The sequence below is a fragment of the Aptenodytes forsteri genome, unplaced genomic scaffold, assembly GCF_000699145.1.
Source record: "Aptenodytes forsteri isolate BGI_AS27 unplaced genomic scaffold, ASM69914v1 Scaffold178, whole genome shotgun sequence".
NCBI classification, from domain to species: Eukaryota; Metazoa; Chordata; class Aves; order Sphenisciformes; family Spheniscidae; genus Aptenodytes; species Aptenodytes forsteri.
Window position 1 is genome coordinate 336691 of NW_008795136.1, and position 23968 is coordinate 360658.

Sequence of the window (23968 nt, forward strand, 5' to 3'; positions counted from 1 at the left end):
CTTTTAACAAACGTAACTTATCATAGAATCATAGAATCATTGAGGTTGGAAAAGACCTCTAAGATCATCGAGTCCAACCGTCAACCCAACACCACCATGCCCACTAAACCATGTCCCTAAGCGCCTCATCTACACGTCTTTTTGTCTCTGCTCTAACCACGTTGGATAATCAAAAAGCCAGTTTTAGGGCTCAGCACTGCCTTTCTTGTTTTGTAAAAGGATGCGTAGTTCCCCAGCCAAGGACCTGAAGTACCGTATGCACTACTGTGTGGCACGTTGGTGACTGTGGAAATATTAATCCACTTTCTGAAGGCTGGTGAGCAACTTGCTGAAGTACAAGCCAGGTCTTTCATCCTTTGCCCATCAGCCCCTTATCCAGGTGCATCAGGTGATAAATCAGCACGTAGGTCCTGCACAGCTTCACCAGTGAGATGTGGAGGTGGGAAATGTGATGGTAGTTCAGGGACCCTCACACAAAATTGCCTGTCACCAGCAGATGGTCCACTGCAGGTCTCCCTGAGCGCAAGGCATTTAATCTTCTAAAGAAAACATAGCTAGCAATATTAATTAGGCCTTTATATCTTTGCCTTTCCCACTATGGATTCAGCCCATGACTTTACCTGTGGCTTCAGTGCCCCCAACAAGTATGTCCCTCTGGATTTTTCCATCATCTTCATCTAAAGCAAACCAGCGTCCAACTGGGAATTGGTACACACATTTATTGCCAATGTCTTCAATTATCACCTAAGAGAAAAGAAACAGCACTTTGCAAAATACACGTGGAAAAAGCAAAGGTGTTACATGAGGGGGTGACAGAAGAGCAGAAGCTTAATGTACACGCTCTCACCTGATATTTAATATATTCAACACTCAAGCAGATCCCTCTCCGCTCCCTAATTAGTACTGATAGAATTTCAGACAACCAGCGAGTAAAAAACAGGCTTTTTTCTTTTCTTTTTTTTTATCCCATGAACTCAATCTGCATCTCTTGCAGTGTACGAGACCAGCTGTCTCTGCTAGCAAGACCAGCTGGCTGGCCTGTCTTCCTTCTCTCCAGAGCCCGTTTGCTGGCTACTCTTCTCCATCAGCTGAACGGCAGCTCTTTGTTCTGCTTTGGGAACAGGCTGTCTTCTTTATCTCTCAGTTTTAGACCCTTCTTACAAAATAATACCAAGGAATTTTAGGACAAATCAAGACTGTCGGATCAGCTTGTGTGACCTAGTAATATCATGTTAACCCTACTCAGTTACTCCAGGATGGAACCATTGCAAAGACGGTCATGAAACCCTGTGGTAGGAATAGTTTCTAATTTGGAAGGATTTGGCTTTTGGCCCTACTCTAGAGACATATTCTATTGACACAAGCCAGGGAACAATCTTCACCTTTAAGCCAGTGTTACCCACTTGAAGTTTCTTGCACCTGCCGAGGCATTTCTTACCAACATCATCTTCTGGGTTCCTGAAGCTTGCTGTGGAGTTACTGCAGTATTTTAAACAAGCAGTGAAGAGTACTGAAGATTTTCAGCCAGAAAAGAAGAAATCAAAATCTCTACTCGCCCACATGGCTTATATCTCAGAGAAAGAAAATTCACTATCAGGGATAGAAAGTCATTGCCACTTTTCTCTGCCTTCACAGCAAACAGGGAGAATCTGAAATCTGTCCTTTCTGATAGATTTGTGAAACCATTCTTTGGGAACCAGAGCTTCCCCTCCTGTCACTCATCCCACACTGTGCTGTTGCCTGTAGCATTACCAATTCTTGTTGTACCTCCGTAGACATGGACAGCAGTGTCTGCCAGGGCTGGGATTGTCAGCATGAGAGAGCAGTGCTGTGCTGGAATGTTAGAGACTAAAATATATGAGGTTCAGAAGAAAATATCAACGCTCAGATTCCCCTCTACCTGCTTATCCTCTTTGGGTTCATGTTAATATCTTTAATCATATATTTAGAGGTAGAAAACCAGCTCTGAGTATAAGCCACGCTGAAAACCCAGGAAACATGAGAACTAATGATGCTTGGCAAGTTATCCAGGAGTGACAACGCTATAGTCCCCAAATATTGGAGCAAATTAGAGAAAAACATCTACTGACAGTAGAAGATAACTGGGCTATGGTTTAGATCATTCCTCCAACCTTCCAACTGAACTTGTAAGGCAAAAGTTGCCTTTTACTTAATCACAAACATCTCGGCGGTTCCTGTGGCAGAACATAGGATTAATGTGTTGGCTGCGACTAGTCACTGCTTCAGGCTTCGGGACTTAAGCAACCTAACCAACATCAAAAATTATGTCACGCAGGCTTCATCTGTAATGTGAGAATGAGGTTCCTTTTCTGTGGGTTTTTTCCCCCCTATTTATTACAGGGAGCACAACAGCTCTGTTTTTCATCTTCTGCATTTTTCATGGACAACCAACATCATAACTTTTAGTGCAGCGTATGGTGACGGTGGAAAAGCATGTGCTAATATTTGCACTTGTAATACATCAAACCAACCTGTTATCTAGGATTTACAAATTTGGGGTCAGATCTTCAGTGGATTAAAGCCAGCTGTGTTAAACTACACCAGCAGAGGGAAGAAAATGAGATCAGAGGAGAGCGCCATAAATTTCTCCTTTTAAAATATTCCTTCAACCATTTCACTAAAAGCTGTGATACCTTCATGCCTTAGAGCAGGAGATTAAAATGAGGAGGGAAGTGGGAGTGGAAGAAAAGAATCTTTGTGGCAGGTATATCTTTTTTGCTGTGCCAATGATAAATCACTTAAATTTGGCCAAGCTATAAGTCTTTGCAAATTTCCAGTGTGAACAGACTTACAGATATTTCTTAGACTCTGGTATCTTAACCATCTTGGTAATGAGTTAAGTCAACAGAGTGAGAGGGGGCTTGGAGGCCCCAGCTTGGAGAATTCCCCCTCATCTGTCAAAGAAACTGCAGTGACTGAGACAGGAGAAATACTATTAGAGCAGGCAAATTCAAGTGTTAACAACTGGATTTTCTCACCTAAACCCAGAGTGTCCCCCATTTTCTAATTACCCAATCTAAATCCGCTGCACCTGATTTAGATGCACCACACTGGCCTGCACCAGGCTGTTGCCAGTGCTTCATCAGCCCCCTCTTGCTCTGCAGAAAAAGCAAGTGCTGAAGAGGATACTTCTGGAAAGGTGAAAACTTGATTTGTGCCTTTCTCAGTAACCAGGAACCTGTATCGCCAGCAAACATCCCTGCGTTTCTTAGCGTCAGACCGCCGAGAGGGTAAAAAGTGAGACATTTTGATCCCACAACATGCTTATGTTAAACATTTCAGGAGCAACTAACCTTTGCGAGGAACCAGCCAGCAGAGCCACCCTTGTTATTATGACCTATATTAATTTTCCTTAGCCTTCCCAAATTTGGAGCATCGAGTGTGAACTTGTCCTCTGCTCCCTTTTCAAAGTTGTCTTTGTCATTGTCCAGTTTCCTCACCCCTGAGAAAAAATAAATATAGAAGAACCAAGGAGGAAAGCGTTACTGGCACATGCGTATTTGTAAGTGAGGAAATATTTAGGAATGTCACCATGGACTGAATCAGATATTCTCCAGGTACCAGCTCTCTGCAACCAGGATTCAAGGTAAAGGCAGAGGACTTTATATTCTAATAAAAAAGGTACCTTTTCTTGAGCACACAAAAGACCAGGATTTTCACTCTAATGTCACAGTTACTTACAGCTCTCAGAGTTTTCAGAAATACATATCCAGATGGCTCTTGCATCTTTTTTTCATACCACCACATTTCCCTTTTATTTTTAATGTCTTTAAAAATCTCCAAACTGTTTAAAAAAGACTTTGGTCACAAGCTGCAGATTTTGACATTTCAGGCCATAGGATTCTTTGCTGCCTCACACAGGAGGGATTTATTTTCAAGCTGGGACCCAACCAAGGGTATCGGCTTTTCCTGATCTCACGGGAGCTTGCCTTTACGACAAGTATTAAAGCGCCGACCCCCGTTGCAACCAACGCTGTTCCTGTGCGAGCGAGATTGAACCTGCCCAAGGCAGCAGTGCAGGGAAAGGTGTCAGAGGGCAATTCACCCCGCTTACCTTAGAAGGGGATGAATTATTTTCTAGGGGTGTTATTCCTCTGTGTAGATATGACAGAGTGCCTGGACAACCGGCTTAGATTTAGACTCCCACTTTCAGATGTCTCCAGGGAGATCAGATGAATCCCCTTGTAAAAGTCTGGAGAATTAATCAAGGATGAGACCTATCCACTAGGTTTCATAATCTGTTCAAGGACACTTGGCAGACATCATGTAATTTTTTTCTTGAATTTGACAGGACAGGTGCAGTATGAAAGAGAGAGAATATTTGCTAGCTGGGTCTCCAGGAATTTCCGCCCACTCTTCTCCATAACGTGACCCAGAGGGTTTGATCTGGGCACATCTTTTAGTATTATTCAGTTAAAAATACTTTTAAAAAATTAAATTCAAATTCCTAGACCACTGTTGTAGTATAATCTACATTTAAAAAAAAAAAAAAGCTAGCACCATTACTTTAAAGCCGACTAATATAAATCTTGGTTAGATTATCTTTCTAAATGGCCAGGCAGACTCAGCCACAACCTGTGCCACACTGAAAGGACAGCATTATCCATCCAGGGCCACAGAAAGATGGAACATGCAGCTCTCACTGCATACACTGTAAATACACATTGGTGTTGGATCCCTCGGCGGACTGGCACTTACTGCACTGGTTTATGCTGGCGGTTTATGCTGCACTTTCCCAGGGTTTGGGGTTTTTGGTGGTAGGTAACTTCAGTCATGCTCACAGCCCAGCTACAACTGCTGCTCTGCAGACGCAGCCTCCAGGAGCTGTGGATGTGAGAAACCCCAGAGCTAACAACACCATTTGTTGTGCCTTTCACTCAGCCAAATTATTCTGCATTTGCCAGATTGCCGCTGTGTGTTGTTCAGATCGCAGGCCTGCAGAGCAGGAAGAAATATTTTAGGAAATGATTTGCATTTGAATACCTGTGTCTCCTTTCTCACCGAAGATATTAATGAAGACATCTGCATCTGTTCCACTGCCGCTAACTTCACCAGTAAAAACTCGGACCACGTATTTGTTGACTGCAAGGAGAGAGGCAGAAATCCCAATACATTAATAACTCAATGGTTTGATACAAAACATAATAGTACAAACCAATTCAGGCTGTGCTGATGCTATCTTGAAAGCACGTCTGAACCATGGCTCCTGGATCCTGTACACTGACACTCTCCTCCACAAGAGGAATAAAATCCATAGGCAGAGCTCTGACACTTTGGGTATTCACTGCCCTGGGCAAGAGGAAAAGATCACTCAGTTCCTGGCCTTGACACTGAAAGTTGAAATAGATGAGAAGAAGGTGCAAATTTTGATGTTGATACATGGCCATTAAATGAACTTGGACCTACACACCAGCCTTTCTTTTTCGAAACATCAATGAGTTACAGACCCAGCCATCTGCCCAAGCTCAGACCTGACCCCTCCGGTCTGAATGGTACCCTGGAGCTATTTTTGCCGCTTAGCTTATATTTAGCCTGGCTGGTGACAAGAAGTATTTTGAGGAAAGGTCAGTCACACTGCACGAGCACAAAAATTTGAAGGTGACCACCCTACTACTCTGCCCAGTTTAAAAAAAGAATGAAAAAAATCCAGTCCTTTCCATTTAATGGAGAAGCAGGAGTAAAGCCCAGGAGCTGTGACACTACGAAGCTACATCATGCGTGGCACCAAGCAACGCAAAAATCACGTGAGTGAGCCACACCACAAACATTTTACACATGCCACGTCAGTGAGTTTGAGAAGCAAGTTCTTCAGAGGGATCAGGACGGGTCTAACTAGGCTCCAGAGGACAGCAAGGGTGAGCTCAGCTTCTTCTGAAACCAATGAGAAAACTCCCATGGCCTTCACTGTGACTATATTTGGGGCAAACACGAGCAACTTTCAAAATCTGCTGCCAAAGTCTGCCTGACTACCTTGTTCCTCCAAGCAAAATCATCGATGACAGACGTCTAGTGCTGTATCCACTGCAGAACCAGTGCTGGAGACAGACAGCAAGATACAAAACAAAACTGACAAAGATTAATGCAAAATCTACTACTGAACAGTACATGGCATCACAGATGCCCTCAACAAAGTATCTGTTATACCCTGTATTACTGAGCCCTGGTGAGCTCTGCGCTACAGCACCTCTCTGTTTCTGAGTCCTGGGCACGCTGCTTCTGCAAAAGGGACAAATGCACAGGCCACGTCACCCATACCTCCCTTGCAAAAATAAAACTTTTGGCACCATGATCGATGGCGAGCAACTTTTTCCCTTTGGCAGGTGCAAAGTTATGGGAGAAGCTTGTCTGGGCTCCCCAGCCAACACCAGAAATTATTTCCCTCAGGAGCTAGGGACCATCACAAACCCTGGGTTACCACTCCCAGAGCAGGTCACCTGCCTCCTCCACCATAATCACTGTATATTAAAAATTATTCTAAAAGACAGCAGACACTTTGGTGCGCATGTTCCCCTTGAGGCAGAGGATGTGAGAGCAAGCGTATGAGAAGCGGCTGTTGGACCATCCCTTGAATTATAAAGACACGCTCAGCTCCCGGGGTGAGGAGTACAAGGGCAGAGCCCAAACAGAAGGGAAAATCACCTGTCACAGTTTAATGAATGTGCTCTGAAAAGGCTAAAAATCAAGCTGACATTCTTGGCACCCCATCACAAAACATGCCATTACAAATAAAATAATAATGATAAAAGTGCAATAAATACTAAATAACAAGAAAGAGGAGGACAGAGCCAGGCTCAGACAAGGGAGAAAATGCCTTAATGTTTCTCTTTAACTCTTTTGCTTCAGTTCATAGAGCTCTACCTGCCTGCTAGAGATATGCCAACACCAAAGGATTTCACTTGCATTAGCCAAGGATGGCGATGGTGCAATTTACAGCTCCCATTTGGCCACTAAGCTGCTCTAACTAAAAGTGACCCACTGTACATTGGGATCTTTAACCACAGACCACATTTTTCAAGAAGCTTTGCTCCTTGCACCTCCCCTAGAATATTTATTCTGATGTCAGTGACTAATTTTCCACTCCACTTTTCAGGCGCCAGAAGAACCCGACGGGATAAAAGGATCCACAAAAGGACAAGCATCAGCGGCTAAACTTAGATTACCCTTGTAGGATCAGGCTTTATGCCTCTGAAGTATAGACCAGAAGGATGTCTGTACACATGCAGAGCACCAAGGAGGACGTGTAGAGAACAAGTCGATGAAGAGCAACCAGCAGCAGTGACCAAAAATAGGGCAGGAAGGGCACCTTGTACCGCTTCTGCAGAAATATGTCTGGTCAGCAAGAAAAACGCTGGTAAAATCATTTGCCAGATTCAACACCTTGAAAAGTTTCTCCACATCGCTATATTTCAAATCTAAGGTTTATAATGACATCATTTGACAACCTGCTCAGAACACCAAGTGCTCCCAAGGGCTCTCTATACACACGATGTTGCTGTCAGAGTGTCAGCACAGAGACCCCACAGACGGAGCTGATTCCTGAGCCCGCAGAGGTGGGCAATGCATTGGGTTATCATTTTAGGCTAGCGGCAATCACAGGGCACTGTGCTGCAAGGGCGTTATGTTGTCCCCTAAAACATAAGCAAGGCTGGGGTGCGTGGCATGCGCTTGCATGCCTCTTCTGCGTGGCCCTTGCAGATGTGTTTCCGCAGGCAAAGCTACTCCAAGAGCATTAGTGGTCCTTGGCTTAGGTCACAGCACATCCCTGCTTCATGGACCGCAGGATCACGCCTAGCGTGTGCTCACCAGGTTTTCCCCTTAATGTTTTTCATATGTTCCCAGCTCTGAAACTGTGTGCACTCAAGCCAGTCCCCATACCTGCCCCACTCAGCTCTGCGTACAGGACAATTTTTGTTCCTTCATCTTCAGGAAACAAACGGGGTCAATCCTGAGCCATGCTGAATTTTTGCCAGCGCTTTCTCCCTCTCTAAGCAATTCAATGCTCAGCTGCAGCAGAGAGAGTAGCTCTTCATTCTGCTCAGGGGTCCTTCTGTGCTTCATACATCAGCACATCTTACAGAATTACATGGTGGATGCGCAAATTTAAATAGAAAGGGATGCTACATCTCAAAAAGACAGCGAGGATTCAGCTGCTAGAAGCGTGCAGGAAAAGGCTCTCACTGCAGCCAGACAGAGATCTGGCTGAAGTCAAGCACTCCTCATTTTAAACATGGGTGGATGTTGTTCCCTCTCCTGTAAGCCCTTAATCACGCATTATTTAAAACAGTAACATCATCTTTTCAAAAATACCCGCTTGGCTTTATTTAATCTCAATACATGGCTCTGAGTTCATCTGCAAAACAGAGATCAAGATGTTGCCTGGATGCTTCTCCTAGCACCGGGAACATGCAAAATGCTAATGTACGGCTGGTAAAAGCTGTGACTCCATCTAGCAGTGCAGGCTCACTGCAGCACAGGCACGGAGAGGGGAGCTTTCCTAGAAGCAAAATTAGCAGCTTCAGAGGCACGAACTGCAAGATGCCAAGAGCAGAACAGCTAACAAAAATTCAGTTGCAAGAGCAGTAACTATTTTCTGCTGGTTTTCCTCTCCCCATTGCAACACACAAGCACAAACGTCCTGTATGGTTACAGCACCTTCCTTTTCTTTACAGCCGGGTGTCTGCTCCATTAGAGACAATCCAGCTCCCCCTGACATCTCTCATCCAACACACTGACACACACAAAGCTGTCCCAAGAAGGCATTCGGAGACGTTGCCAGGATGGCATCTCAGGGGAGCAGTGGGGCGGCACTAACTGATACGACTCCACTGCATTAATTTAGCAGAGGTGTGACAGTCAAGCAGCTTGTCTGTTACTAATCAACTCAGCCACAGCTTTCAACAGCTAAGAGGGAAGATTAATATTGCACCGTGGGCTAGAGTCAGGCTCTTTCCACTGAGAGCCAAGGGGTTTATTCTGGTGAAGGGCTGTGATGCCACAGGCACTCCCAGCACTGCTCCCAGGGGATGACGGGCATGGGGCTGCAGCCCTCCTACCCCCCCCACATATCCCTTCTGGGCTGGGCCCACTGCCATCTCCATCCCAAGGAGCCAGGGTGCAGCACTTAGCCCAACACCTTGCCCGGGATCTTTTTATCCAGCCCCAGCACCCCTGGGTGCTCTCGTGCAACCTCTTTCCTGCCTCCAACCATGGAAAACGCATGGACACATCCCAGCCAAACCCTTCCACCCGCAAGCTGCAGCTGACTGCTCAGCCGTGTGATATTCATCTGTTAATGCCATTTATTTAGCAATATGATATCATAGTCACCTGAAACTCCATAGGATGGAATTGCCTAAAGAAATCTGGTAGCTAATATTATTTGGGGCATTAGATAGGGTGTTTAAGCACAAGCTGCTGAGTTTGTAGCAGCAGGGGCACCAGATTTAGGCAGGGAAACAAAGCCGACCGTGCTTCATTACCTAGAGTTATCACCTCCTGGAGGGCACAGTGAATTCCCTGCTAGACATCCCTGCCTACCTCCCTTGTGCATGACCTGCCGTGGAGCAGGGCAGCAGCACAGCATGCAACAACTAAGAAATGTCACAGCCTTCAGAAGCAAAACACGCTGGGTTAAGAGCAGGGAGCTAAGTCGTAGGCAGCGATAGATTCTTCTCATAAGGCAACATTTAGCAATTGTCCTTCTGTTTTCACAGTGCTCCCAAGGGTGGCAATGTTTAAGATCCATCCTGTACTGCTCAGCACTGAACAGGCAGATTTCAGAGGCGGGGGGGGGGCGGGGAGGGAAGAGGCAACGCTACTGTCTCTGAATTGCTGCTGGCAAAGAAATACACTTGTGGTTAGTAGAAAAAGTGAAAAGATTTGTTGCTAGGGGCAGAGGCAGGGGGCTGGATCTGCAGGCAAGGCGCGGTTTCAACCTGAGGCTGCCACAGCCTTTTTGCATGTGCTCGGGAAGGTGGTTTAACATCCATATGCCTCGGTTCCTCACTGTCAGATCCAGTCAGTCATTCCAGCCCACCAGAAATTGTCTGACAAGATCTCTTTGTGATGGAAAACACTGACTTGTCAAAATGGAAGCTCCTTTATACCACTTCTGACAGCATATTCCTCAGTGACAGCTAGACTTCTTGGTCAGAGCAACCTCAAAAGGTCAGACAGCCTATGTTCAGGGCACGAAGCTGGGATCTGGCATCCCAACGCGCTTGAGTCAGAGCAAGCATTTGAATTTAGTTCTTGTCTGTCCTGGGAAAAAGCCCATCCCACCAGGCTAACACCACCTTTTCCTAGATCAGCTTCTCCCAGCCTTCTGGTGGAGATGCCTTACTGCATTTTCATACAACACAGCATTATCTCTGGAGTCTCTGCAAACACTGCAGAGAAGAAAACTCGCCCAGCCCTAATCATTACACCTGTCTCTACTGCAGTAGCAGGGACCCTAGAGACAGCTACTCAGAGCGAGACATAATGAGAACTTAAAGCAACCCCTGTAAAAGCAGAGGAGCCCTGCTGAGTTCACCAGGAGCTAGCTCTGTCTCAAAAGCATGACCTGTTCTTGCACAAAGCAACTGCACACAGTTAAGGAAGAATTTTTTTTCCCCCCATCCAGGAAAGGGTTGAATTCGAAGGGTTGGTTTAGAGCTTGAGAATAATTAATCTCTGTCAAGAGTAATTGACAACTATCTTAATGAGCTGCAGCGCAGGGGATGCTGATGAAGAAAGAGCTTTGCATTGCTTTTGGCCCTGAGCACCCCTGCCAAAACACGGTGTTAGTGGGGGAGAAAGGCTGAAGAGCCTTTGCGTGGCTTTGGGGTGCGTGTCATCAGAGGCAGCACCAAGGATGCAAGGCCGGTGCCACCCCGGATCAGCATTTCATTAATCTCAGAAGAGCTCTCTGAAAGTGTGTTCTTAAGAGAGAGAGATTGCTGCTGCCACTCAAGGAGGCATAAGACATGGGAAAAGGAAACGATTATGTTTGCTCTGCTGAATATTGCATTATCCTCAACCGCTGCCTCGTGCCCCTCCTATAATGAACTCAGCCGCTTGGTCTCCCCATCCAGCCCAGAGACCACGAGATTCAGCCTTATTTTGTGTGGCTCTTACGTGAAATCAAAGTATGCATCAAAACAGTTAATATATATTAGGATTCAGCCCAGATCATCCCTCTGCAAAGCCTGTGAGAGGCAATCTACCACATGCAGGAGTCTTTGCTTGTAGGATATGCTAAACTGATGTTCCTACTGTAACTTCAAAGTGATTATGACATTTTGAAGTGAGCTTAAATGACCTTGCTCAAGAGACAATAGCGGTTTAGTTGCAGAGGCATGGAGCTTAGCTCAGGGAAACCCATCTTGTGACAGCAGCGCGGAAATTCTTGTTCATCTAATTCTCCAAGTTTTCTCATTATTTTTCATTAGTTCAGCCCCAGGGTGGGAGCCCATGGGAAAAAAAAAAAAAAAAAGGCAGCAGACATTTCACAAAAGAAATATCCGCTTCCTGTTTTCCCCAGATCTACTGTTATCAAAATTGGGGAAATCACTGAAAATAACCTCTTGGGTAAAACATTTCTGCTCAGAATGAAGAGTAAAATAATTTTACAGTGTTATTTAAAATCATATTATTATCACTGTACTTCAGTCTTGCTTTGTATAAATAATATATTTAAATAAAGTTACTTTATTTTAAAACTGATAGTTGAAATAATTACAAAACCTAGACGTAATTGGTCAAAGTTATCCCCCACCTTCACAAACGTGTTGCGCTGTTTTGTATTGAATACATATAGATCTATATACCAGCCACACATAGAGCTGTCTCATGCCTCTCCAAAATTTTTTCTCTTGAAACATGAGGTCTTTTATACGAATTACAAATCCCTATTTCCATCCCATTTCTGAGCTCTGCGCATCTTGTCTTCCTTGTGCTTTACAAGTCACCAGGGCTTCTTTTCATTTCTACATTTCAATTTCTCATTGCCCTTACCCGTCTTTAGAGACAAAACAAGAGGCAAAAAATACAAGTAAAATGTCCATAGCTGACTTGTTTTAGACACGGTAATATAAGATGGGCAAAGTTTGCAGGGAGAGTAAAATCCTTATTAGACCAACTGAAGTATTTTGGGGGGGGGAGAGGGAAGACAAGACATTTTTGGATACTCAGTAAGTCATATAGCATGACAGGTTTTTTCCATTGTTATCAATTGGGTAGTAAAAGATATTACTCCCTCTACAAACCTTGTTTATTGAATATCTTAGCATGCAGCAAGGCCTCATCCTTAATACAGGGGGTATTCACCATTATTCAAAAGTAAACAACTCATATTTATTTCAGAAGTGTATTTAGCTGCATTTTCCTGTGCTGATTATACACTTCCAGTTCTCAGTGTAAATAAAGATGAATTTTGATGAGCAGGTAACACCTATTAATATTTCATCCCCCCCCCCCCCCCCCCCCCCCCCCCCCCCCCCCCCCCCCCCCCCCCCCCCCCCCCCCCCCCCCCCCCCCCCCCCCCCCCCCCCCCCCCCCCCCCCCATCCTCAGAAATAATCTTTTTAGTTTTTCTGACCATGGAAGTTTCCAAAATGTAACACCTCGTTTTGAATCATGACCCGTGGGAGACAGGAGAGGGACCAGTCCCACCCTCCAGGCCTGGTGCTTTGTGAAATGAGGCTGCAAAGCCCACAGGGCATCATCGACCAGTGCCTCGCATCCAAAATGCTGCTCCTTGTCAGAGCTTCTAGTGCCAGTGCGCTATTGAGAAATATTGGCCGCAGCTTCCGTCTGGATCCAGTCCAGCCCTTTGGGACATGCGTATCCCGTTGGGTCAGGAAGGATTTGCCTACTGACTCAAAGTCAAGCATGTGCATCAATACCTGCTGCCCCAGGTCTTTCCTCAAGCCACAGCCAGGTCGGTGCCTCGTAAGTCTTAAGTCAGCCGGCATTAAAACTTTGGACAATGAACTATGAAGTCTTAATACAAACCTCCTTCGCAGAGGAAAGAAATAACACAGCTCACATTCCCAGCTCAAATATATGCGGTTTAGGTCCTAGTGGATCTAAAAACCTCAGAGAGTATCTAGGGCATGTTAACTCTACATGTGCTTGCACAGATGCTCTCAAAAGCACACTAGGCAGAGAAGTCCAGCACAGGCTGCTTCTTCGTGTGCACAGACTGCCTTCGTAACGCCTGCAAGGACTGCCTTTCCTGCCTTCGAAGCAAACCGTTCTGCGGCTCTCTCTGCCTGTGGTCTTCTCCTCTGACCCACCATGAACACAAACTGCCCAAGTCTCCTCGGGTGATCTCATTAACTCTGCCCCAGATGAGGACAGACCAATGATTCAAAGAAACTTGTGACAGACTAATGGATTGGGCCTGACCTGCAACTTGATCGGCTGAAGCTCTCTCATTTGTAACTATAATAAATATTGTTCTCATTTTTTAAAGGCGAGACTACCCTCTGCATGCACAAGCACACAGGCACGTTTCACCGCTCATCTGCCTTTACAGGAATCCAGTTCCCAATTGCTCAGTGTGACCTTATAGCTATTACCCCTTAGGACGTATCCATGCAAACTCTCAGGTGCACCATATATCAACCCCAAATCAGGCCAGAATTGACACAACCGTCGACCTTCCAGTTCAAAGCTGGTTCTTGTCTCAGCAAGGCAGAAAACTTATGTCTGCCTGCAAAAGACCATGCAGACTTAGCCCTAGATACAGCACAGCTACACCTAATCTGGTCTTGCAACCCATTTTTGACATAATATTAACAAAAAACAATGGGTGACCAACGCCTGGCGCTTTTAAGTATGGAAAAAATAAAGGCAACGCAATTGTGTTGGATGTTCCCATCCTCAAAGTCGGGGTGCACCACACATTGTGACTGCCCTGCTCCTCAGTACTGTGCTGTGTAACACACCCGTTGTAAACACATTCATTATTAATAGACCAAATAAAACTAAACTTCACCCAGAAAAAGTAGAGAATGGAGGAGTTTTACAGTTTGAGGTCACACACGCAGTTCTCTTCTACTGTGAATACGCAGCCTTGAAACAGTTTGACGTGAGCTGCTGTCCCATGCACATTTATAGCCCATCATGTCCAATCTTAAACAATTTCAGGGTGCTGAAGGTCAAAGAGCTAGCTGGAAATCAGTCCTTGGCTCTGAACCTCATTTGCGACAGGCAGGTTGGCAAGACTTGACCAAAATTTGACAGGTTAGCATAAACTGCAATTGCACGGAAGTCTGAATTTATTATCAGATATCTGTGCTCTTGAACATGGTTTTAAGGACCAAGTGACTAAAGGCCCCCTTTGCAAATAAATATTCCTGCTTTCTCTCAATAAAAGAGCGAGCACAGATAATTGTTTTGATTAGGGAGAGATTTCAAAGGTAATCAAGAACAGTCAATGTGTGTTGGGGATACCTAACCTTTTTCCTTCGTTCTGAGAAAAACTGGAGGTCACACTGCGGAGAGCCTAGACTAACCTCAACCAGCTAGACAGTGATAACAGCCTGTTGTTACCCCAGAGAGAAGATGGCCTGTGGATAACTAACCCGACCAAACCTCAGCTTCTTTTATGAATGAGGATAAAATGTAGCCTTGCAAAAATATTCCCGTATGACATCTTGAGACACCCTTCCACCTGAAGACCAAATCTCAGGACTCCCTGCTTTACAGCTGGGTGGTAAAAGCTGTGCCCATCACACACACAGGGATGGAGAAAGACACGGCCGTGGTGTCCCACCTGCAGCAGGTTCCCATGGGCAGTGCCATGCCTGGCTCCAAGGGATATCTTTCACCCCAGTGGGGTAACCACCATGGCGCTCATGGCATGTACTGGGCTCAGACTGGGGCTGCAGGGCAGCTCTGGGGCTGCAAACTGCCAGGGAAAGCAGGGTGAAGTCCAACCAAATGAGAGTCACCACGGGGTGCGAGACACACGGGTCTGTCCACAGAGTGACACAAGTGATTCACGACCAGTCTGCAGATGTCAAACAACGGGCTGGAAACCGGCTTCCAAATTTCATTTGCTTTTTCGTCTCCATTGGGTCAGTAGTTCTTATTAGAGCAGCTACAAGCTATTATGAATGGTCTCCTCCCCCACTGCTTTGGTAAGACATCAGACACCCCCAGAGTGATCCAAAACCCGCAACACTCAAAGGAAAATCATCTCCTGATTTCAGCTTTGAGCCAGTCCCTTGCATAGAAGCTCAGCCACAGTCATATAATCCTAAGGCTTCATAAACTCGAGCAAAGCAGTATAAGGCCGAACAATAGCCCTTCCTTGTAATTAATACCTGCAATGTAAATTAATCCAGGCTGCCAATAGCAGCTGCTGGGTAAATAAGAATCTGTGGCACTATCACTGTCAAAGGGCCATGGGCATACGATGCCATGGATGTGAATACAGGGAATAGAGGATCATTCAAGCAGGAACACTTAAAATGTAACCTGTTCTCCTTGAGAAATGTGTCGCATTCAACAGGGAACCTGACAGGAGCCATTTTATTCAGATAAGTAAATGCAATCACTCAGGCATCTGCAATCATTAAGTATTCCTGCCATCCTCGGTAACTCTATTTGGATCATGAAAAGAACTCTTGTTTTGTGTGTGTGTGTGTGTTCACTCAGGCATCTGCAATCATTAAGTATTCCTGCCATCCTCGGTAACTCTATTTGGATCATGAAAAGAACAACTCTTGTTTGTGTGTGTGTGTGTCCAATTTTTCAATTATATGTAGACTATTTTTTGGAACATACTCTTTTCTGCATTTTTTAATAATGCCTCTGTTTTTTCCCTTTAAATTAACCTCTTCAAAGCTCATAGCCCTGCAGGGATTCTCTGGCTGACCTGTGCTCCTCACCAAGAAAGAGGCTGAGTCTCCCCATAGCTTGGTAGGTTTTGGTCCAAGCACCAACTATGCCCTTCAAATGCCTCTACAGAAGCTCCAACAAACCAAAAATATGACAAAAAATAATTTAATTTTTCTCCAGTCCACATCCCACACATATCACAGAGAAGATGCACGTCCCAGCAGCGACCTCCAGTTCAAGAGAGGAAGGTAAATCCTCATGACAAAAATGAGAAAGCTCTCCAGGAGAAGATCAAAAGCTGATGTTGCAGGAGAGGGAACACAGAGGAAACTTGTTTGGTTACCTCCAAAAACATACCAGACTGTGGCAGCAAATGGAACATGAAAGCAAGGTACGAGACTAAGGTCTGTAACAACAGTGCCCGGGTGATTTACAAAAAAGAACTAAAGAAAAAAGGGAAACAGCGATTGAAGAGACATGACCAAAAGGGAGAAGAGTATGGCACTGAACACTGCTAATGGGAACACGGACTTAAGAGGGAGTAACTAATCTTTCTTTACAGGCACATAAAATCACCAAACCACATAATTATTCATTTGTCTAGTAGCCTAGAAAATATTAATACTCAAAGAGTAAACACCACTGTTTAATCCATTTGAAACAAAAAAAACCACCAAAACAAAACAACAAAATTTAGGGCAAATGACTTGTATGTACAAAGAAAAATCATATCACAATCTCGTTTCAGACCTTTGCAGATCCAGAGGGAGCCAAATGAATTCAGGTAAATTTACATTTGCAGTTGACAGTTCACCTCAGCAGCCCGGGAATGTTTATCTTTCATTAATTATGGTTCAAGGGGAACTGCAACCCGAGATAGCTGAGCTAACCCTCTCTTCTTACAGTTTCAGACCTGCCGCCTGGAAGGCATCCAACCCTTCACCCATACTTCTGGCCTCAGCCCAGCTCCCTGCATTTATATGGACGGCTGCAGAACATCCAGCCTGTGCCACTCAAAAGTGGGCTTTTCTATCTGATAAAGGCGATGAGAACAGATGCATTTCTGACAAATGCCTGGCTAAATCTCTTCTTTCATACTCTTAAAGCAGGAGACAATCTTATTTGTATTTGTCCTGGACCAAGCACATAGTGAGCAGTTGATCTATAACCCAAAACCACTCCTCCAGAAGGGCGAGCACTCGGGACTAGCTTTTCGGCTGGTGAAATGCAAAGTTGCTCCAGCAATTTCATTGGAGCTGCACTGATTTTTACCAGCTGAGGGTTTAGCCCACAAATCTTTTCCTGCTGAGAGACAGGTGTTGAACAGGATGAAGGAAATCACATGCATTCCTTTGAATCAGCTCTCCCAGGCAGGAGCAATAATAAATTCAGATAAACCGTTGTGTCATTTTTAGATCTATTAAGATTGAATGGTTGACTTTCTCCTCGAGGGAACCTCTCATTGATTGTGTATTGCTTTGACTCATCCACTATCTTGTCCAGACCCCTCCTGCCCCCTCAAGTGTCCTTAACTCTTTCATTTCACAAACTGAATGGATAAAAGAGCAGCAAAGAACTTTGGCACGCACAGCCCCAGCAGTAACTGGGTGGGGTTTTTGGCAGAGCATCTCCAGACGTTATCTCATTCCCCTGTGGCAGCCACCCTGGAGAGGTCTGCATTTATAAAATGCTCCCACACACATTTCTTGTCAATGGATATTATTTGTGCATGCTAACTCACATGCAGTATCCTTTAATACTTACATCTTCAACATACTGAAGCTGTTTTAGGAGGTTGTATCTTAATAGAGCAAAATTATTTAACAATTCAGGAACAAACAGTGTCACAGTGTATTGTTTCACTGTTAACTTCAAACAGGATCTCAATAAAAATAACAATACTTTGCCCTTCTAGAGTATCTGTCAATGCTCAAAGCACTGTATTAAGGCTGGCAATAAACTGTTTTTACCAAAAAAACGATCCTAAGTGGTCATGTGAACAACACTAGTGCGAGAAATCTACTACTTATTCTCAAAAATATGTGATACTAGCAAAAACACAAGTTTCCCCTCTTGTGCACCAAACTATACCTCTCCTTTCCCTCAGACCTGTGGCTAGTGGCAGGTGTACTTCATTTTCCATGCCCAAAATTAAGCTCCCAGAAAGGAGCGGTGCATTGGTGAGGTCATCAGGAAAACACAACTCGGTTTCCTCATTAGCACTTGCAGATAAACTGCTGACATACCACCTGAGGCTGGTTTGCTGGCTCTACTTTCACATCTCGATCATCTTCCCACTCATGTTACATGCACTATACATCACCACATGGCCTACACGCTGATATCAATTTGGGAGTACATGTCTGGTTTGCAAGCTGCCCTGGCTTCATTTCAACATCATTAGCTTAAAACCACTCTGAAAAACAGGCACCAGCTCAATATGGATATCACACACATACAGTAAACCGGCATAGAATTACAGTGAGGGGGTTGGCTTGTTTATGGAAATTTCCTGCGGATCGTCACCAGAGCCTGGAAACACTTAACTTTATACGCAGGACTGCAACCACGCTGCCTCTTCTGATAGCACACAATGATACTGGCTACATCTTCTGGGATGGGATGCCCCTCATCTGTGTGTAGCCATTTAATCTAATTTAAAGTAGTCATCGCAGATCCTTCAGTACTCAACCAATGAGCGGAGCTTCTCCAAATAGTGATTTACCCCACCCTAAGATGTCAGGTCTAACATTGGAAGAAGGAATTACCCTCTGGAGGCACCTTGTATCTTCCTATTTCTCTCTCCACTGACTACAAAGAAAACTCAAATTAGTGTAGACGACGCGATTACTTTTTATATGGCTAAAGTCATCTGAAAGCAACCCTGTCCTTTCCAACAAGACACCGTGCTTTTTGGAAAACCCTTACCTTTGGGCACATCCATGGGATCCAGGCTGCCGATGAGGTCTCTGACATACAGTCCGTCCCCATCCTCCTTGCTCAGCCAGTTGTTGCAGGGGAAGTAAAACCGGAGGTGAGGTCTGTTCATGTCGGTCACGATCACGCGGTCGAGGAACCAGCCCGCATTCAGTCCGGTGTTATCATGCTCAATCCTAGAGGAAGAACAACCCTGATTTGATATTTTGATTAAGACTGGCCACTAGCACTGCAATTTTGTGGAATATTTTATATTAGGCAAGGCTAGAGCAACTATACACAAAATGCCTACTTATACCTAGCTATCCAAAGTGTTTCATAGGCTTTATGGGCTTTTACAGGGTATTTTGTAAATAAAAACGTTCCTGTATATGTATATGTGTGCAGATATCATAGGTGCATATGTGGGCTATTGCCTGCAAGGGGATGCACACAAACATACACACACCTGCCCGTTCGTTCCACATATGCATTCATTCACCTTACACTCCATATCTAAAACATAGGTGACTCTCCTCCCACCCTGTATCCCTCCTGCTCTTTTCTCTTCTTACTTTGTTTTATCCACCTCTTCCCATTTTCCCAGCTTTCTAACTGATTTTTTATTTTATATAGGTCAGTCAGATGGTGGTTAAACATAATAATTACCATTTACATTACATTAATTTAGCAAACCCCATTTACCTCCATAGGAAGATAAAAACAGTCCTAAACTCCTTCCTCTGTGATTGCATATGACAGAAATACAATTCTTGGTGGGGAGCATGGATAGTTATAAGCAATACCATAGGTGATTTCATGCTTCAGTTCAAATCTTAGGCAGGAAACAAGCTTTTTACCACCCCTTAACTTCACCTTGATAGGAGCACGTTAACAAATAATGAATAAAACATGGCAACGCTAAAACCTCTACAGCCTGTCATTTGATTAGCACCTCACGGAGCAGGTACCATGGTAGTAACATTGTGCGGGTACCTTATTTTCTTTATTTGTCCGACATTGTTGGTTTTTACTCGGAACACGTCTGTTTTGCTCCTCTCAAAGGCCGTGCTGCTCCTGTAATACACATGCACCAAAAGCTATGGTAAGAAAATAACAACCTTGTCAGCAAGCATACCTCGTGGCCTGACAGAGTAGTAGTGTTTAAGGATGAAGAAATGTCATTTCTAGCACCGGAAAGACCTACTTTTCAATGCCCTCTTTCCCGTGACAAGTTTCGGATAGCTCTGAGTACTGACATTTAACAGACTTTTTCCCTTCTCGAGCTCTAAGAGTCCTTCCAGAAGCTGAGACGGAAGCTTTGGGGGAAATGCAATGCTGGCCCAAGCAGATGCAAACCTTGGATCACATTCCATATCGCCTCCAAGAATAAAACATGACAAAGGTTTTTCAAAATCCCCAACTAAATTGCCTGTAGAGGTAAGAGCTGGGGGACCCTGTAAGACTTTCCCATCAGCAAGTGGCTTTCAGAGGTGTCTGAAAATAATCGGTGCAAATATTTCAAGGCAGCACCCATGAAGCAAAAATTACATGAAGAACTCCAACTCTTTGGTAACACCTTGTCTGTGGTTCCTCAACTCTGCTAGCCCACCCATCAGTTGCTAAAACATAGAGGTAACAGCAAAAAACACAGGAATGTTTTCAGCTGCTCCCCTCCAGGGTGGCTGGAAAGGGCTCATTTGGAGTGGTCGAGTCAGAGCTTCGTTTCACCCTTATCACCCAGTCCTTGTCGGCCAGCCAACGTGGAAGACCCTAGTGAATCCAGACCCCTGCACATCCACCTCAGGTGCTTTACAGGGCCTCAGTATGCTTTTCATTTCTGTTTCCCACCCCCAGAGATGTCCTCTCCTGCCATCCTAGCCTCTGGGCACCAAGCAGACCCGCTCTTGGTGATGGAGTAAAGGGGGTCTGTAGCCCGGCGAGTTCCCTGCGGAGCCGCAGATCTGCCCAGAGCTCAGCCAGAGATAAAAGCATCCAACTGCATCAAAGGTTCTTTCCACGCCCATCTTCCGACATTTTTTTCATGACCACTGAAACTTCTTTTGCAGCTTTCTTCTACGCTTTGCATGTCATTGTATGTCATTCAAAGCAAAACGACTGCAGGACAGGAACTAGTTTGATATTTTTTGTGAAGTGTTAAGTGTGCGGTTTGTATTTCACAGGTGCAAGTGGAAGACAATGTAACATATATTAGCCCAGGTCAGGGGATGCAGAATTTAATTCCCAGTTCTGCCTCTAGCCTGTGGTGTGATCTTTGGCAAGCACCTCCATCCTTTTTGAGCTCGTATTTTCCACAAAAACACTATGAAAAACATCAAGGCAAAACCCATCCTTGCTCTGAAGACACAGCCTCTCCCACCTGCCCTCCCTGACGGGCCCCCATTTCACCTGGGCCGCTGAGCATTGCTACAGATGATTAAACACAGCAAAATCCAGAAGTCATATTAAAATGGACGAGAAACCACAGCACTTCAGCAGCAGCATAAAGCCACAGTGACAAGCAGCTTGTACTCAGAAAGTTAATGAATATTAATAATCTGAACAAGGGGGTTCGTTTTTGCTCGCCTCTCTTCTCCACATCATTGAAGGATCTGCATGCACCTTTCTTTAGAGGTTATTTTGTGTGCTCTGCAAATGCAGGCACAGGCCTCCTCCTCCTCCGTTCTATCTCAGATACCGTGCCAGGACCATCGCTGCTACATGAAAAGGCTAAAATGGTTAACCTTGCCGTGAAGACAAGAGACAATTAAATCCAGCCCAGCCTCCCCCAGCCTGGCTGTCGGAGAGAAAACAGTCAGCGAGTACGAGGCAATTTGTTTGTCAGGCTTGAGCGAGCATCATAATGACAGCAGTTTCTCCCCACATCGGCTCTGGAGATCGATGCAGTGCTGCAGACTGCTACAGGGATGGCACAAAAGTATTAAGTGAGACTAATTAGCCCAAAACTTTCAGCACATCGGTCCCGGTGGCTGCTGGTTTACGGCAGTCCCACCACTGTGCTGGGCTGTTTCGGTTGCTGGGATGGTGGGAGCGCGGTGAGGAGGAAAGCCAGTGTTGGAGGAGCACCGAGTGGGCACCCGAAAGTGCCCATCAAGAAGATGCTTCATGCATCTTGAAAGAGCTTCGGAAAGCATTGGGAAACATGACGCTGGTCCAGGCGTCAAACTCCTGGGAAATCTGGCTGTTGAAAGGTAGGAAGAATTTGACAAATCTTTTCCCTTGAGGTGGATATGCAGCATCAACAGCACAAAAAAGGGAAATGTTTTAAGGAAAACTCCAACCCTTCCTTCTAGCATTTTTTTAGCATTGTCAGTTAAGTGAGAAGAGAGGGAGTGAGGCAATATCCCATCGTGAATGGCTATACTGAAATTTATCCCCAAAAAAAAAGAAAGAGAGAGAGAGAGAGAGAAGGAGAAATTACAGCTGGGCTGTGTCAGAGTCTGGTCCAGGCTGGGGCTGGGGTAAGAAATTCATAGCCTGATTACCATAAGGGACTCGTTACACCGAACAATGCAGCACACTGGCTTGCACAGCTCCAGTGACAAATAAAGCAGGGAAAAATCTGACGTGGAAATTGCAGCACTAAATTTCTAATGTTCAGGCTTAACTGGATTCAGACCCAGGGACTGGGCATGGCTAGCCATAAGCAAACACGTAAAGATCAGCAGAATTTCACTTGAAGCCCTATTGTTCAGCTGGGATATCAGGCTAGAGCAACTTCAAAATATGTTTCACTCATTTTTTTTTATTTCACATATTTAATTGGCTTTAGCAGCTCTATTTTTTATAGTCCGTTGCAGTGTTTTACCCAATGGCTTTGTAAGAAACATCCAAGGAACTTCACCAAAGATTAGTATAAGAAATTCTCAAATATTTTTTGTATCTGTTTTCAGATACTTTTGGTTGAATGATTGCCTGCAGGTTGCACTGCTCGTGGTACTGCAAATGTACAATGATTTAGAGCACTATGTCCCCTGGTTGGGTAAGTCACGTTGCTAAAAAGCCCCACAAGAACTGGTGCATATTTGAGCACAGTATTTATAAATCCCTGCGTGCATCTCTTCTGTAGGCCATTAGCACAGACAACAGAGCCAGTGCCATGAGAGTGTCGCTACTACTTGCTATGTTGACAACAAGAAACTATCAACGATGCAATTTTAAATGGAAAAGTACATAAAATAAACATTTGCACTAGTAAATCACCTTTTTTTTTTAATAAATGGGAATTAACAAGAGATAATCCCACCACCTAAATGAAAGTCACATTTGAAATTGAAATTTTGAATATTTGTAGAAAATAGTCTGTAATTCTGATCAGCTAACAGCACCCTTTCCAGAGCTGAGTTCTTAGGAACAGAGGGGAAACCTCGGTACTGATCACAGCAGCGGCATAAAAATAATAACCACAACCTTTAACAGTGATGGAGTAACCTGAACCAATTTAGCTTTGAATCACTGCATTAATGATCATTTAAATTGCCTTTCTATTAGGTGTTTCATCTGACAATGCCTTGTACACACAGAGCTGCCTGCAAAAGCACCATGGATGAAGGGCTGCACAGAAGCACAAAGTGTTACCATGGATGTCAGTTCGAACAACATTTTTAAAATGCTCCATTAAATCATCAGAAAGAGTCAGTTCTTGGTGGCATCTCCCTGCAACCCTGCCCGCAGGTCCGCCTGCTCCTGCCACTGACATTTAGCAGCAGCGGGAGGGAGTTGGGTACCGGGGATGATTTCAGAAGGTCGCACAGCAAAAACCATCCTACAGCCTGTCAGTCACTAGGAAAAAAATAATGGGAGGCGAGTTTCTCATGGGCTAGGGGTGGACTGCATAGTTTTGACATATAGAGGTGGCAGGGATGAGCACTGGTCTATCCCTATCGTTTTCCTGGCTTGAAAGTACAGACAGCTTTGCTCATCCTCAGATTATCCAGTATACATTATAGGCTGGGTGAATCTGTGTTATCAGGCCTCTGGCTAAGACAGCAGCTTGCCACAAGATGCAAAAAGATATTGGAAAAATGCTTATGATGTGTTTGCCTTATTCTTCTGTTTCTCCCTACACATCCACTATTGTAGAATCATTTAGGTTGGAAAAGACCTTTAAGGTCATCAAGTCCAACTGTTAACCTGGCACTGCCAAGTCCACCACTAAACCATGTCCCTCAGCGCCA

General features: G+C 44.7%; 1 protein-coding gene across 1 annotated transcript in view; it reads right to left on the reverse strand.

Annotated features, from left to right (window-relative positions):
* LOXHD1 (lipoxygenase homology domains 1) overlaps positions 1-23968 on the reverse strand; it is a 134545-nt gene that overhangs the window by 103846 nt on the left and 6731 nt on the right. Inside the window, exons 2-6 of the mRNA XM_009278427.1 lie at positions 19767-19847; positions 18783-18967; positions 5005-5103; positions 3315-3463; positions 621-744 (exon numbers count right to left, since the gene is read on the reverse strand). Coding sequence (XP_009276702.1) covers positions 621-744; positions 3315-3463; positions 5005-5103; positions 18783-18903 — 493 coding nt within the window. The 5' untranslated portion in view covers positions 18904-18967; positions 19767-19847. The remainder of the gene's footprint in view (positions 1-620; positions 745-3314; positions 3464-5004; positions 5104-18782; positions 18968-19766; positions 19848-23968) is intronic.